This window comes from Drosophila willistoni (genome assembly GCF_018902025.1).
Source record: "Drosophila willistoni isolate 14030-0811.24 chromosome 2R unlocalized genomic scaffold, UCI_dwil_1.1 Seg200, whole genome shotgun sequence".
In the NCBI taxonomy this organism is placed as follows: Eukaryota; Metazoa; Arthropoda; class Insecta; order Diptera; family Drosophilidae; genus Drosophila; species Drosophila willistoni.
The window spans coordinates 2,293,071-2,309,481 of record NW_025814051.1 but is presented as its reverse complement, the minus strand read 5'-3'; the positions used below and the strand labels follow the sequence as shown (position 1 = coordinate 2,309,481).

The window sequence follows — 16,411 nt, the reverse complement described above, 5'->3', positions numbered from 1 at the left end:
GTGTGTGTGTGGGCGTGTGTGTGTGCCTTTTAATTAACATAAAAATCTAATTTGCAGCATTTTGACTTTGTTTGGCAACTGAGTGAGGTAAACGTTTGTAGAGCGAAAGGGAAGTATTATAAAAACAGCTTAACCTTATGGCCAACGATGTGTGTCATAATGTGTACTTTGTGTTTGTGTATGTGTGTGTTTGTGCTGTGCCGGTAGCGCTTTTTGGCATTGGTTTAGACAAGGCCAAACAGTTGCCAACACCTGAAACATAGCTATGTTGGAATCTCATCATTCGCATTCTTTAGATGATGATCGTCAGCATTATCATCACCATCATCGTCATCATCATCATCATCATCATCATCGTTGTCAACGTCCTCGGCACATTAGCGACATTTACACGTCGCAGCAATTTCAAACAGCAGCCGACATCATAATGCTCCTTCTGCCCCTCACCTAATACTCCTTGCTCCTGCTGTTGCAGTCACTCATAATCATTTTCATTGTCAACATTTTGCCGACACATGACAAACAGAAAAACACAGAATCAACCTCGTTCTCATTTTATATGTCATCTTGTTGGATTGCTCATTAGAAGCAATTAGAAGCTTGAAAGAATAATAAAAACAAAAAAAAAACAAAAAACAACAATTATCTGTCTACTTTGTGGGGCGCCTTTTTAAAAATTATTTGCATATTTACATCAATGCAAATTTGATTGCCATATGCCATTAAATTTCCAGCCTGGGCGGAAAATGTTGATGGAAATTGAAATTGGAACGACATTTTGTCAATAGAGAACAAAAGTAAACAACGGCAATGACCACTTGTAGTCGTTTGGCAAACATTTCGGAAAATGGTCAAAAATAGTCACTGAAATAAAGATTGCAAATTTAAATACACATTTTAATGAAATATGTTTGGCGAAATCCAAATACTCTTCTTGTCTCGTTAATCTCATTTATTCTCTTAAACGAAATCAATGAAATTAAAGAATTCAAAATTTGCAAAGAATTTATAATATTTAAAAAAAAAAGAATTATGAAATTAGAAGCAAACTATATAAACGGTGCTCCGCGTGATAATAACAATTTTTAATTTTATTGCCAATTTTTAAAGATTTATTTCCCTTGTGAGTTCAGTATATTTAATCTAGACCAATATATATTTTTTTAAGAAATACATTGTGTGACAAAACATCCAAAAATGTTTCCAATTTGATTCAAAATTTAAAAAATATAGGTATGGCTAAAATAAGAAAAACTGTGCAGTCGAAATTTTCAGAACATCCCTAAAAGTCCTCCTAGAGGCAAAAAAAAACTTTTTTGAGACTCATTTATCTATATGATATTTCTTTAGTCATATGTGTCTTCAAAATCATTGATTATTTTTCGAAATGTAAGGAGATCTTTTGTTATATGTATTAGTTAAATTCTCAAAATAGTTTACTACTTAACAGACTTAACACAGTGTATAGAGATTTCAAGAGTCAAGTATCTGAATAAATAATCCACTATCAATCAATATAATATCATCAATATAATAATTTCGATGCCCAGATTAAAATCAACTTCCGTATTAACTTACAAAAATTTGTTGCTGCAAAAATTAAATTAATCAAAGACTGACGAAGCTTAACTTCTTCTGTCCCCGCTTGGATCCTACAATTTTTGAGTAAATTAATAATTTTATAGTCCCACTTTGTTTTAATGAAAAATCTAGATTTCCAAAAGGCTAAAAAACTTTAATTATTATACTAAACAAATTCTAACTTCATTTTCAACTTATATATTTTTACCATAAGTAATATGCATAGGATGAAAAGTACACTTTCACATTAAATTCAGATGTGTCTGCAATTTGCTGTTGGACCTTTGTGTAACCGAATTGTCTGACCACTCCTCAACACTCTGGAAGTCTATGTATGTTTGTGTGTGTGTGTGTGTGTTTGGGTGCTATAGCTTAGAAAATTTCATGCAAATTTAGTCATTTTGCCACAAAATTCACACAGACGGCCACAAACACACATAAAGTATACTCCCGACGACGTCCCCATGTCGACCATGCCCACTTTAACATGCATTTGCATTTCAAATCTCATTAGTTTTTAATGGTTTTAGGTAAAAGTTTTGTTGTTCCTTTTTTTATCCACCGAGTGGAACTGACAACTTCGCGCTATTTGCGACTCTTCACTTTGTTTCTATGTGTGTGTGTGTGTGTGTGCAAGAGTATTTAAATGTGTTGTGTTCGCGGGTGAGTGTGTGTGTGATATCCGGCGGAAACAAAGCGCCAGAAGTTCCTTCTCCGCTTGGTCTGCCACTGACAGAGGTAACGGTGGAAAAGGGCCAACAGAAGCCAACGCATTTTTAAATATATGTCAGTAATGTTGTTGCAAGTTGTGTTTATTTAATGAAATGCATATTAAACATATGTTTCAAATATTCCATGTTGCCTACTTTTTGGGGTTGGCATTTCCGCAGCTGTTAAACGCATACGCACTTGACTTCATTGGTTATTTTGTGTGGCGCTCTAATTTTCGCAATTTGCAATCTCTGTAATTGACATGGGTTTAAACATAAAATTATGCCATTTACCCTATTTACACTTACTAAGTAAAATCTATAAGCTGATCAAAATAATATCTGTATATATTGACAGAAGTATTGCATATTGATGATATTAATTGTAAAAACAATGAATAAAGCTAATTTGTTTCACACATTATTAGTTTCATATTGTTAAAAATTCATAAATAATTTTCTTAAATATTTTTGATTTGAATTGGGCAAACAGTTTACGTTTATTTTTAGTGTTGATTGATCTTGATTAACAACACAGGTCGACATTTTTGTAATGACATTCCTATAGTAATTCTACAGAGTAATTCCTTATAATGACGTTATTGCGTTAGCTCATAGTTAGTTTTGGTCCATCACTTCAGGTTTGCGAAAAAATGTGTTGAAAGTTTTTAAAGCAGCTACATTTTAAATCTTTCATTGTAATATAAATATAATATTATACAAAATCATTACTATTTTAACCTACTAATATAGTATGTATCTTAAAGAAGTAATTTAAGAGCAATTTATGGTTTTAAAATGTGTGGAATTCGCATCCAAAAGTTTGGCATGGGAAATCAAAGAAATCTTTAAAGACAATTATGGTATATGTTAAATTAACAAGTTAATTATAAAAAAATTATACCTACAGGAATAAATCGTGTTCAGAAAACAATGTAGACTCTACACCTTGAAAAACCCAAAACTGTGAATAAAGCTCATAGAGAAAAGCACTTAATAATTTCTATTCTTAGTTCAAAAAGAATTTATGGGGAATCAGTTTCTGGAGAAATAAGAACTCCCGCTTAGGTTTAGTTTCAGTTATGGGTTTTCTAGAATTCAAGGCAGATTTATATTAGGTTTCAATAACTTTAAAAGAAAAAAGTGTATTCTTAACTTTTTTGAGAGCGTCGTTTCTCATTCGTCTTTACAAGACTTTCTCCTTTAACACGCCTTTCTAAAGTCTTCCTTTTATTGGGTCATCATTTTGAATTTCCCTTGTCTTCGTTTTGTGGCTGCCTTGCCACTTCATCTATTTGTTGGTTGCTTACCACAGCGTTCCTTGTAGATCACTTGTCACATTTTCTTGCTGTTCTATGGTCAGATGACTAGATAGCCATCCGGCGTTTTCTGTACAAGCTTACATTTCTCTTTGCAGCTTCAAAAATATTTAGATTGTCTGCCAAGTTCCTATATTCTAATATAATAATAAAATTATTCATTTATTTGTACCAAGCCGAACATTTATTTATTAAAAACATCCTACTAATTCTAATAAAAAACTGAATTCTCATATAAATATTCTTTATTGCAGATTAAAAAAATTTTTTTTATAACTGATCAGAAATGTTTACACTATATTAATCTAATTGATTAATTATTCATTTGAATCACAGCTTTTTGTTAATTGACTTTGTTGTATTGTTACATTATTATTATTTTATTTGATCATCTACTAATGATGTTAGATAGTCAACATGTCCACCAATTTACTCTGCATGTCCTTTATTGTTGGTGTGTCATGCTACACAAATATACATGTGTATGTGTGTTTATATATGTATGGTTGTTGTCATTCTTTTTTATTTTTTTTTTTGGTTTTTTTTGAACATAATTGCCATGTAAGCGAAATAAAAATGCTTGTTGTTGTGGCTTTCATATTTTAGGCCAATTTATTTGACGCTTATATATGAATATGCGGCACATTGTTTATGGGCTTAATTTGCATTTGTCTGTGTCTGTGTGTGATTTTCCCTCTACGTCTGTAGACTTGTATTTCTGAGTGTTTTTTCCATGTTTATTTGTGGGTGCAATGCCCTAACCTTTATATACATACATTTGTACATTTATATTCATTTAAAATACGTATCAGGGATGTACTATATATTTTGCATTTGTATATGAATAAGTTGCCCTTATGGCGGCTTTAAATTTTCAATTCGCATGCAATGACTTAATTGTTCATAATTTTGTTATCAGATTAACACAAATTTCGCTTAACGATAATGACTTCATGCAGTTTATGGCCAGTGCGTGTCAGTCGGGACCCAAAACCAAAAACCCGAACCCAAACCATATCCAACCAAAACGAAACGAAGCGTAGTGAAGTGAATTGAAGTCCATTCGGCTTATCCGACATTATCAGAGCTGCATGTCAGTTTCCCTTTCTCTGGCAAATGCATTAAGTAGATGGTCATTCTCTTTACTCTCTCGAGGCCATTGCATTTTATCGCTGGTGAACGCTGATTAAATATCAACGTAATTTATTATTCAAATTAAGTTTATCGCTGAACAAAGGCTCACAATATGTATGTATGTATCTGCACCGCTGATGATGATGATGATGGGTTGGCAAACCTGCTGAACAGCAGGACATTCAATAAATTTGATAGGTATACTTGTCATCCACTACCAGTGTGTACGTCCGTTCAAAATCGACATATCATTTACATATAGAATATATGTACGTAAGTTTGGTATATACAAGTATATACATATGTGTAGGTATAATATGGCATTCATCCATTTTTATATATAAATCTAACCAACAAATTAGCTATAACAAAAGCCTTACTCTCACAAAGCGAAAAATTTCAATTCGTGGCGCATTTTATTAAAAATGCATTTGGCATTTTGAAATACCAAACGTGGCCATCAAGCACTCAACATAATTTGTAGTTCAGTACACTTTTTCATAATTATGGTATTTTGACTAAGTTATGCTATATTTGTTCAGATTTTGAGTTATCATATGAAAATATATTAATTGTGATCAAACCAAAGTACCAATTAATTAGACCAAATTAGTTATGCCTCAAATGATTTAGTTTTGAAATTGAAAGATGTCCCGTTAAAAAAATCATCAAAGAATACATTGTTTATAGACAATTTTGATATTGCAAGGCAAACAAGAAGTTAAAAATTTTTTAAAATAAGAAATACTGTTCCTTCCAGTTCTTTAATTTAAATTCAAACTAACTCACATAAAGATAATTTCTTAAAGGTGCCTTACCTAAATTAAAAAGATCAATAGTAACAGTTTACAGACTCTCCTATCAAATCCACTTTTCCAATAAATTGGTTTTTAAGAGCATCCACCTTATCAGTATATCTATTTTTACTATTGTTCCCAACTTGTTTAATTTTCAATTATAAATTCATATAAATTCAATACCTGACGCCTCGCACTCGGCAAGCTTCCCAAGACCAAAAAACTCATGCTGCTGTTCGACCCTCAACACTCTGTATGAGCCCCCACACCGGCAGCCATTCCATGCTACCATAACGCGAGCTATGATGGTAGATTTGTGGCATGGTCAAAACGTGTTCAATAATTTTGTCAATAAAATGTCAGAGCACAGCAGGATGAAGCATCGAGAAAAGTTGGGGGGAAAACGATGGCACAAACGAGTAAAAAAGGACTCAGTTTTATGTTTCTAATACCCTTTACAATTTTGTAATTGGTTGTACTAGGATAAATTAAATTTACGAAAGTTAATTCTGTTATGTATACTTCAAATAGCTTTATAATCATTCAAAATATTACTTAACACTCATTTAAAAACCCGCTTAAGGTACTACTATGAAAATATTCAGTATTTAGTTGAAGAAGCTTAAAATCAAAACTAATTTATAAACTTTTGTAAGACAAAAATCAATGAACTTTCTTTTTCAAATTTCCAACAAAATTTAAGAATATAACAATAAAAAAAATAGTTACATTTTTCTAGGGTATAGAAACTGTCACTTCTTGCAAATATTTAAATTCATATTCTTTTTTTTTTGTGTTTTAACATCGTTTGGCCTACAAATCGGCCTCTGAATGTGGTGATAAGTTTACCCAGGTTGAGGTCTGCTTTTTGTAGTCATTTTTTTCGTTTTTTTTTTTCTTTTTTTTTGCTTTAGTCCACGCACATTACACTCATTGTGTTTATGGCATAAATTTGCATGTTTTTCACGTAAATTTTTCAATTTGAATAGAGAAAGAGGAAGTGAGGAGAATGAGGTCCTTACATACCATTTTCCCAATGAAACACGAGTTTGTTGTTAGTTAGATTTTTGGGTTGACTCTATTGGAAAAATGTTCATAGAAAAGTTATAGAGTTATAGAGCATTTAAAAAGTTTCGTTTTACCTTTTTTTTTTGCATTTCTGTTTCTGTCGTCTATTTGGTTTTATTTATATTTATAGAGGGCACAAAATTTGCAGATCCTTTTTTCTTCATATAGGTTTGTGTGTATGTGTGTGTGTGCAAGTCAGCCATAGGCATGTGTCCAAGTGTCAAAGGCATGTGTTTAGCATGCCTCATTTGAGAGCAAATACACCTGCAGCCATCAATTATGCAAAAGAGACGCCCCAATCCAGTCTCTAACTAGTTTCTGTCCATGGCCATGTCGATGTCAGTATTCGGGTCAGAGTCAGTCTCATCAGACGGCGCCGTCTTCAACACCGTTTGCCATCTCGCCTACTCTTGCCTTTCGGCATACCGTGAAGCCAGCAAAGCCAGCCATCCAGGCTCGGCAAGGCCCGGCCGGGCGGCCCATTCATCCATTCAAGCATTCAGCCAACCAGCCAGCTAAATTAATTTATTGGCCTTCTCGCATACACCAAATAACTGCAGTTTGCATAATCATGCTAACCACATACACACACAAACCAAAACAGTAAAAGCAAAGAGCCAGGCTAGGACAGCTTATAAAATATTTATAGAAACTGGCATGGCTTCTGGAAAATGCAGCCTGTCAAAATATCCTTTGGTTAAGGTTAGTCAATTTGTTTAACTGCCATAAAGCTTTTGCCTATTGCTTCCTTATTTTAGCCACCACAAACAAAAAGATCCTTATAATCAAGACGAGATTTACATATCTTACCCTTAAGTCATCTTCAATATTATATGAATTTTAAATGGAAGAGATTTGAGCTATTGAAATTGAAAAAATGAGATTTAAATCAAGCACTCCAAATTAAATTCTTATTTGAAATAAAAATGGTTGTTCTCATATCATTATAGTATTTTAACAATGTGGTTCGAATAGAGGATAATTTAATATTTAAATAATATTTAAACTTAAAATAAAATTTGAACCTAAAATAAAAAAATAAACATCTTTCAATTTAGTCACCTTTTACATACGAAAACCAGTATACCCTTAAATAAAAAGTTCGGAAAAGTTTGCTCTATGGAAACCAAATTTAATTACAAATGCCACGCCTCATTTTACTAAACGTTACCTAATTGCTGGTTAACAATTTCCAAAAACTTATTGAACAAGGATTGGTTCCGCCCACCAACGCTCTCATCAATTATGCCTCCTCTCTCTAGCTCTTGGCTCTCTTTACCTCTGCTACCTAATCAATTATAAAGTAAGCCTATAAAAGGCAAAGGCCAGTAGTTAGTAAAAGTCTAAAGTCTACAAGTACTGATTTGAAAATGTTGCCACAATTTTTAACTGCAGCATATCCGATGGAACGGCATTACTTTCTATTGCCGAAATTTGCGTTAAGTTTGATAGGCTTCTATCCGGAACAAGAAAGAACTTTTCTAATACGTCTATGGAGTTTTTTTAATTTCTTCATTTTATCTTATGGATGTTTTGCTGAAGCATATTATGGTATTTATTATATACGTATAAATATAGTCACTGCTCTAGATGCTCTTTGTCCGGTGGCATCCAGCATTCTGTCCCTGCTGAAAATGTGTTGCATTTGGTGGTATCGAGAGGAACTTAAGTTTCTCATACAAAGAGTGAGAGTTCTAACCGAAGAACAAAGATCGGAAAGAAAATTAAATTATAAGAAGAAAAGTTACACTTTAGTCACACGTTTGACCACATTGCTTTTATTTTGTGGCTTTTGTACGAGTACTTCGTATTCGGTGAGACATCTTTTGGATAATATGTTGAGAAAAGCTCATGGCAAGGAATGGATCTACGAGACGCCATTTAAAATGATGTAAGTAAGCTTAGTTAAGCCATTTGTAAAAGACGTTTACTACAACTATATTCTAATTTAGGTTTCCCGATCCACTTTTACGTTTGCCCCTATATCCATTTATCTATATGTTGGTTCATTGGCATGGCTATATTACAGTGGTTTGTTTTGTTGGCGCAGATGGTTTCTTTCTTGGTTTCTGTTTGTATCTAACTGTTTTATTACAATCTTTACGTGATGATGTCACCGATTTGTTGCATATCAAAAATATTTTAAATATACCTACTAAAAAAGAGGAAGAACGAATTGTTAAGCAAATGGAACGTCTGGTGGATCGTCACAATGAAATAGCTGAGCTAACAGAACGTTTATCGGGTGTTATGGTTGAGATAACTTTGGGGCACTTTGTTACCTCCAGTTTGATAATCGGCACCAGTGTTATTGATATGCTATTGGTAAGTCTTTGTACAAGAATTTAATTTAGTTCTTATTGGCGTTTTTCTTTTTCAGTTCTCTGGTGTTGGCATTATAGTCTATTTGGTCTATACGTGTGCTGTTGGCACCGAGATCTATTTATACTGCTTGGGTGGCACTTGTATTATGGAAGCTGTGAGTACAGTGTAATTTCCAGTATTTTGTATCTTATTTTTATATCATATTTAGTGTTCGGACTTAGCTCACTCTACATTCTCTAGCCATTGGTATGGCCACAATGTTAGAATTCAGAAAATGACGTTGCTTATGATTGCCAGGGCTCAACGTGTTCTAACCATAAAAATACCATTCTTCTCGCCCTCTTTGGAGACCCTCACGTCGGTAAGTTAGATAATATTTTATTGATTTTCAGTGATTATCATCTGTTTCTTTCCTAGATTTTGCGGTTTACCGGTTCGTTGATTGCCTTGGCCAAGTCTGTATTGTAAGCCATAAAGAGCGATTTGCTTAAAAATGACTTCGGTGTGCAAAAATTAAATTGAAATGTTTTGAACAAGTCATTTGAAATCTTCAGAATTCAGTTAGGAAAAACTTTTCTTGTTTAATAATTTGTTTTAATTATAAATAATTACCATAAACTATTAATTTTATTCTGAATGGTCAAAAAGAGGTGGCTTATAAGCAGTGAATATTAAGATAATAAGACGTGATCCTGTTTCATTCATTTCAGATAAATACCCAGTTCAAGGTATACCAAAAACAAACGTAGTCCTATTAGTTTATTACTCTCGCCTCTTTTTGTTGTGTATGTCTTAATTACAAAATATAGAATGTCTTTTCCTCTTCAGTAAAAGCCACAAAAGGGTATTTTTTGCTGTTTATCCTTAGTCATGTGGCACATTTTGCACCATCTCGTCGTCTTGTCTTTTATCTACCCATTACGAGAAATTTTATAGAAAATTGTTTAAAAATATGTGTGTATAATTAATTGCCATACTCTTACATTCTCATGCTAACCGATTCAACTTTTATTGACCTTGTTGTTGCTGTTCTGCTTGATGTTGAATTAAAGCCACTACAGCAGCAAGCTGTAGCCTTGTTTAACAGCTACAGCAAATTGGTTTCTTTACCAGGCTCAAAGACCTTCTCTCCACTCATCTGCATTTGCAACAGCAAAGGCATCAGCGTCATCAACATCCCAGCAGCCCATTTCATTTGGCCATTTTCTGTTGCATACTTTGCAGCTGGAGTCTGCCAGTTCATTTCCATGCACACACCAAACACACACACTCATACAAATACAAGCATATATACACCTTAATGACATCCGGTCGAAGAGTGAAAAGAGGTGTTGCAGTTATTGTTGTTGTTGCTATTATTTTCCCCTCGAAAGACACGCTCTTCTTCAACGACTTGCCGGGGGTAAGAGTTCGAGTTCAGTCTTTTTTTTCCCGCCCATTGTTCATGCACAAATTCCTTTACATTTCGTTCTTCGTTTATTTTTTTCGGTTCTTAATGTTGTAGTCCTTGAAATCCTTTTGCACGCACATGAGTGCAAAAGCCTATCTTTTGTTTCTTTCTTCCCATCGTTTTTTTTTTTTCTTATTTTGTTTCTTGCCTTTTCTTTTGCCCGTTTTCGCTTCTTATTGTCTTTTACCATTTGTTTGTTTATTTACGCTGGCGCCTCCTTTTGTCAAAAGTGCTTTTGCTTGTAATGTGTTCGACGTCAGAGAGCGGACCTCAAATAACCCCAGCATCCCTACATAGTCCCACACCACCTCAGTCATTGCTCTATCGCAACTTCTTTGGCTGCTTACTGCAGCCCTTTAATGGTTCAGTTTTTTGTTTTTACATACCCTTTATCCTTTTAAGAAAGGAGTATGCTTCAATCTAATGATATTAGGAAAAAAAATATGACATTGACTTTAGGTTTTTCTGTATGTTCCAATCGTTGATCATGTCTAAAGGACTATGTGTGACTTTATCATTATTATTTCTTCTAATTTTATTGATTTAACTTGAACTTACGTTCAATATGACTTGTTACTGGATTATATTGAACGAAAGTTCGAGTTAAAACAATACAACTTTTTAAAGTCAATGTAGTTAAAATATATCTCATGTCTTGTAAACGAAATAGTTTAAGTACTGAAATCAAATCTGTGTACTTAATTTTATGAATAGCAAACTGATGTTTACATTATTACAGTGCTGGAATTTCAACAAAATGAAGTCAACAAAAAATAAAGCCTAGATTATTCCTATTGTGTTATGTTGCTAAGGGGTATTTCAGAGTCGTTAGGATTGTATAGATTTTCCTTTTCTTTTTTTTTGATGTTAGGTTCTTTTTTTCATTCGTTTTGCCTTGTTATTATTATTTTTATTTCGTTTCCATTCAGTCAGAACTCGACTTGTTCTTCTCCTCCGTTGTTTGTTAATGTTGTTCTTGACTGTTGTAGTTGTTGTTGCTGTTGTTCTGTGCATTTCATTTCGACTCTGTGTATGTGTGTATGTACCACGCAATTTTTGCACTCAAGTTTACCTACTTTTTATGGTAAACACCCCCAAGGTTGCTTGTTTATTCTAGCAAAAATGTATTTAGGTGAAGCTTAACTACATATGTGTCTTTGTATTTGTGTGTATGTGGGTGATTGTAGGTGTAAGTGTGAGTGGGTTATGGGTAGAATTAGAGGGCAATGTGTTTTTGGGGAGCGGGAGAAAGGAAAAGCAACCAAAACATTTGCCCAAAATGCATAAATAAGTTAAACAAATACTTGAAACTTTGTTGTTATGTAAGGTTGATTTAGATCATTTACTTCAAATGGATTTTATATATTTTTCACATAAATTTCAACGAAATCCATGACCAATTTGTATATATGTTTATACTTATACATATGTGTACGTATGTAGGTAAGTAGGTACATACATACTTATTTTGTTGGCGTCAAGTAAATTAAGCCAAAAGTCTCGAGGCAAAGCGACATGAAAAATATGTCAAACGAGGCGCATAAAACATGATGAAACATATACACAACCAACACACCCGACGCCCCCACGAGCGCATAATTAAATGCCACAAAAAAAAAACAAAAAGTTTGGCAAAAAAAAAATAACACAAGTAAATAAAAAATACCTATACACATACATTTATGTGTATATACAAACATAAAATTATTGAAGACTTTAGATACACTCATAAATGGAAAACTCAAACCAAAATTAAGCAAATTAGATTACAAATTTAAGAAAAACTTACATATATACAAAATGGCACAAACAATTATTTAAATTCAAAAAACAAACCATAGTATTTTTTTTATGTCTGCTAATGAACACTAAGCTCAAGAAATAAAACTACTTACAAATATAGCGAACGAAAAAATATAAAAAATTGTTCAAATTTTGGTTTATTTAAGATAAAGCATTTTCCAACACAGCTTAGTTTTTTAAATTCTAAGTCAAGTTGAATCTTAAAATATAATCTTGATTTTTGTAATGTTTTTTTCATTATTTTTCACATTTAATTCCTTTTGTTACATTGAAAAAAAATTTAGAAAGACAAAATTGTTAACCAAGTAAATTTTTATTTTTTAACAATTTTAATTTTTTTTAAAATTAAGTTTAACTTTTTCAAAATAAAGTCCGTATTGATTGATCATATTGACTATTTGATTCTGTTTATATTTTATATATTTTTATGTATATTTTATATATTTTGGTACAGTATTTTTAATTTACCAATTTTTAGGTAAAAAAAATGTATAATAAATGTAGATTATAAAATCAAGAAAAGGGTATTCACTCAGCACTTATGTACTTTCATTTCGATCACTTTATTCTCACGCTCTTTTTTACTTTTGGTTGCTTTCATCATGCTGCTGTGGCTCCTTATATCGCCTTCCTCGCCGTCGTCGCCGTCGTCATCATTCCACGAGGGCGAAATAATTTTAAATGTCATTTTTACCTACACGACTAATTAAATTTCGCATTTTATGCGCGCAGCGGGCCAAGTGAAATGTACATAAAACAAGAAGTGGATGCCGAATTAACAAAAACAAACACAACATCAGAGCTGTAAAAGTGGCGAAAACGAAACGAGAGATAAAGAGAAGAAGAAAAAAATGAAACGAAAGCAAAATGGAAGAGGCCCTATCCGAATAGATGGGTATGGGAAAAAGATGAGCGGATGCGAGAGACATAGAGAGGATCCTGCAAGCGGTGCTAGCGTCGCCACATGAGTGAAATTTTAAGCAGGCGCCAAAGTCTTTCGGCCAATTTTGAAACGGAGTGGGGGGACAGTCGGTCCCATTAAAATTCCGTTGGGGCATTGCAAAATAAATCCTCTTGCAAGTGGTAAAAATACAACAACAACAACAATAACAGCAGCAGCAGCAGTAACAACAACAAAAACAACAACAATAAGAACGGATGTAAAAACTCGTCATCGTCAGCATTTTGGGGCGTCAAATGCCAAACGCATGTGATTCTTACTCCTAGGTCCCCCAGATCCAGTTATCCAGTAACAAAAACAAGAGTGAAATGTTCCTTCTGCCAGCATACATTCGTATACCTCACATGTTTCTAGATTCCCTGCCGTCGCCGCTGCCAAACTGTGCTAGGCAAAATGGCAAACAAATATTTTTTTGATGTACGCGCCTAAAAGTGTGCATTGAAATTCAACACGCAGCATGGGTGGTGGCCTGACAACCCAGGCAGTTTTGTATAGGATTTGCGCACCCTGTAAACAAAAGAAGAAAAAAAAAGCAAGTTTATTAAGATCTGCGAAATGCAGCAGACATCAAAATTTCATCCCATAAGTTGTGAATTCAAATCAAAACGCCTGACGCATAATTGGAAATTCGATTAATTTATTATTAAACTTACCTAAATATATTGCAATTTTCATCGTGCGTCCATATTTACTGCAGAGTAATCAGAAGTCGACTAAACTAAGCAATTATTGTTTTTTTTGCTATGCTTTCAATTGGGAATGTCGTTGTTGAAGTACGGGAAATGTAGCGATTGGATATGCTGATGATGGTTTCGACTATCCTTGAAATGTTGTATAAACCAATCGTTGGAAATTAGCGCAAAGATCTGTTGTTGTTGTTGGTGTTGCTGCTGCCTCTGTTTAAAGCTGGCACATGAGTTAGGAGTTCTAGGTGAGCAAAGGAATATGAATTGTTGGTACAGATAATATGTTTATGTTGTGAAGTGGAAATGGTAATGTTAATGATACATGACAAATGTTTCCTAGAAGACATGTCATCTTATTTAAATATCAAAGAAGAAAAACTGGCAAAACAAAAAATAAAAAGAAAGTGAAAAAATTAATATACCAACACCAATAAGAAAATTAAATAAATAAATATTTAAAATACACATAATGAAAAACGCCATATCTTTAATTAAGTACATATTAGCATTTGATGGGAGAAAGTCTCTTAAAGTATGAAATCCAAACAAAAGGTTTCCATTTTTTTATTTTCTTATTATTTACCAAACATTAACATGTTTGTTATATATACTAATTTTCGAATATGTTTTAGCACAAATAAAATTGTCGAAAAAGGAAAATGAATAAGCAATTACAATTTTCCTTTTAAATGAGCACTCAATGACAAATATAAAAGCGTCAAATAATTTACGTATATTTAAATAAATCAATATAATTTAAAATAATGCTGTAATGTATACATTTGATACTCCATAAAGACTTATTGCGACATCTTTGATAGATTGTAAGGACCTTAAATTCCAGCCACCTAACCTATCCATTTTAGAGTCTAAGAATAAACCATTAAAAGTCAAAATGGATACCATTAACATAATTAAAGAAAATGTTTTAATAGATTAATACTTTTTGTTTAATGAAATTCTTGCTTCAAGTGCTTTGCAGTCAGGCAATTCAAAGGTAAATCAAAGATTGAAGAAGAGACAGTGCGACAGTTATGATGATGCCCCACCGTCTCTGGCATAAACAACTTGACAACTTTTCAGTCAGTTGGTTCGGTAAGAAGAACCAAATGGAAAAGTCATTCAGAAATATGCCCGCGACTTGTGTATGCATACTTCATTTCATAAATTACGCAGGCATTAAAAGCGCAGATAAATAGATTCATTTCACTGGATGGCAGCATCCTGCCATCCTTGCTGCTGCTGCTGCTGCTGCTCCTTGAAGCAATTGATGCGCAACATAAATCTTCAAGTATGTGAAAGGGCCTGCAAGTCAAAGTCAACCTGTAATGGTGAGTGGGTGAAATGGGCGTATATGCCCATATCAGTTGCTGCTATTTATCATTTAGGTCTTTCTATCTACCCTTACTCCTTTTCAGTTATTCAGACAGTCAGTCAGTCAACCAGCCAGTTAGTCATTCCATTTTCTTGTGGTGTGAGTTATTGCAATTTTGCTACAATTTTTCTTTTGAATGCCGTTGGCCACTTGAACTCAACTTTTATATCAACTTCAGTTTTGCGAAAGGATTTTGACAAAGTAAAAGATGAAGAAATTGCAAAAGGGATGAATGTAAGGATGAGAATAAGGAATAACGGCAGGTGGTCCATCCACACGGGTGTTTTGTGATTTTAATGCCGATTGACAGACGCAGCGGGGTTATGGCGTGGTGATGAGAATGTGGCAGGAGTTAAGTTAAGTCAGTGTCAGTCACTGTTATCCACTTCTGTATCCTAATGGACTTGCCACTTTGCAACTTACCCATTGAATTCGTCTGCCTCTGTGTGAATAAGAAGTTTAAATCGCATTCCCTTAGTTGGAGCAGTCTATGATATGGTATGGTATGGTCTGGTCTAGCCCGGTCTGGTCTGGTCTGGTCTAGGCTGGGATAGTCTGCTCACACTTGAATAAATACCAGAACGAACCCGGATGACGATGCCTCTGTAGCTGTCGACGTCGTTGCCATTGCCGTTGCCGTTGTCGTCATTGCAATTGCAAATAAATAAGAAAACGCTGAGCAAGGACAACGACAAAGTTGCCCAGCAGCAGCAGCAGCGGCGACGTTGCCACCCCCAGAATGGCAGCAGGACGAGTTTTAAGTTGCTTGTAATAAAATTGCTGCAAGGACTTAAGAAAAGTGCAAAAATGAAGTGCCGCACAGATGCTTATCAACTGCTCACCAAATGTAGACTCTGCCGACGTCCAAGGAAAAGATACTTTGCCATGATTTAACCAACACCTTCTCGAAGAGTATGTCAGAAAATAAAAAGGAAACGGAAACGAATGAATAAGAGCTGCAGCACCAAAACTATGATAGCATGCACTTAACGAAACTTTTTAAACTTTTAGAAAATTGTGACCATTGTCCGAAATCGTTTGGATTAGCCTTAATAAAACACTTCTCAGATAATATTCTGGATTATCGTTTAAGTTTAAACCTATGCAAAAGCATCTTATAAAATGGTTGAACAAGCTTCATCATTCATTGAAATAGAATTTAAACAACTTGCCATAATTGGAGTTATTGTTTCCAATGTCTT

The 16,411-nt window shown here is 33.8% G+C and overlaps 1 protein-coding gene across 1 annotated transcript; it reads left to right on the top strand.

Annotated features, from left to right (window-relative positions):
• The first annotated feature begins 7,979 nt into the window (after positions 1 to 7,979).
• On the top strand, positions 7,980 to 9,402 carry LOC6641642 (odorant receptor 24a). Its single transcript, XM_002064510.1, has 5 exons — positions 7,980 to 8,500; positions 8,562 to 8,934; positions 8,990 to 9,088; positions 9,143 to 9,295; positions 9,352 to 9,402. Exons 1-5 carry the CDS (start codon positions 7,980 to 7,982, stop codon positions 9,400 to 9,402), a joined length of 1,197 nt encoding a protein of 398 aa, XP_002064546.1.
• The last annotated feature ends 7,009 nt before the right edge of the window (positions 9,403 to 16,411 follow it).

What these genes read in the sequence shown, in the direction of transcription:
- LOC6641642 (XM_002064510.1), top strand. Translation starts at nt 7,980, where the DNA reads ATGTTGCCACAATTTTTAACTGCAGCATATCCGATGGAACGGCATTAC. An exon ending in GTGTTATTGATATGCTATTG is followed by an intron (nt 8,935 to 8,989) that starts GTAAGTCTTTGT and finishes TTTCTTTTTCAG; the next exon opens with TTCTCTGGTGTTGGCATTAT. An exon ending in CTTTGGAGACCCTCACGTCG is followed by an intron (nt 9,296 to 9,351) that starts GTAAGTTAGATA and finishes TTTCTTTCCTAG; the next exon opens with ATTTTGCGGTTTACCGGTTC.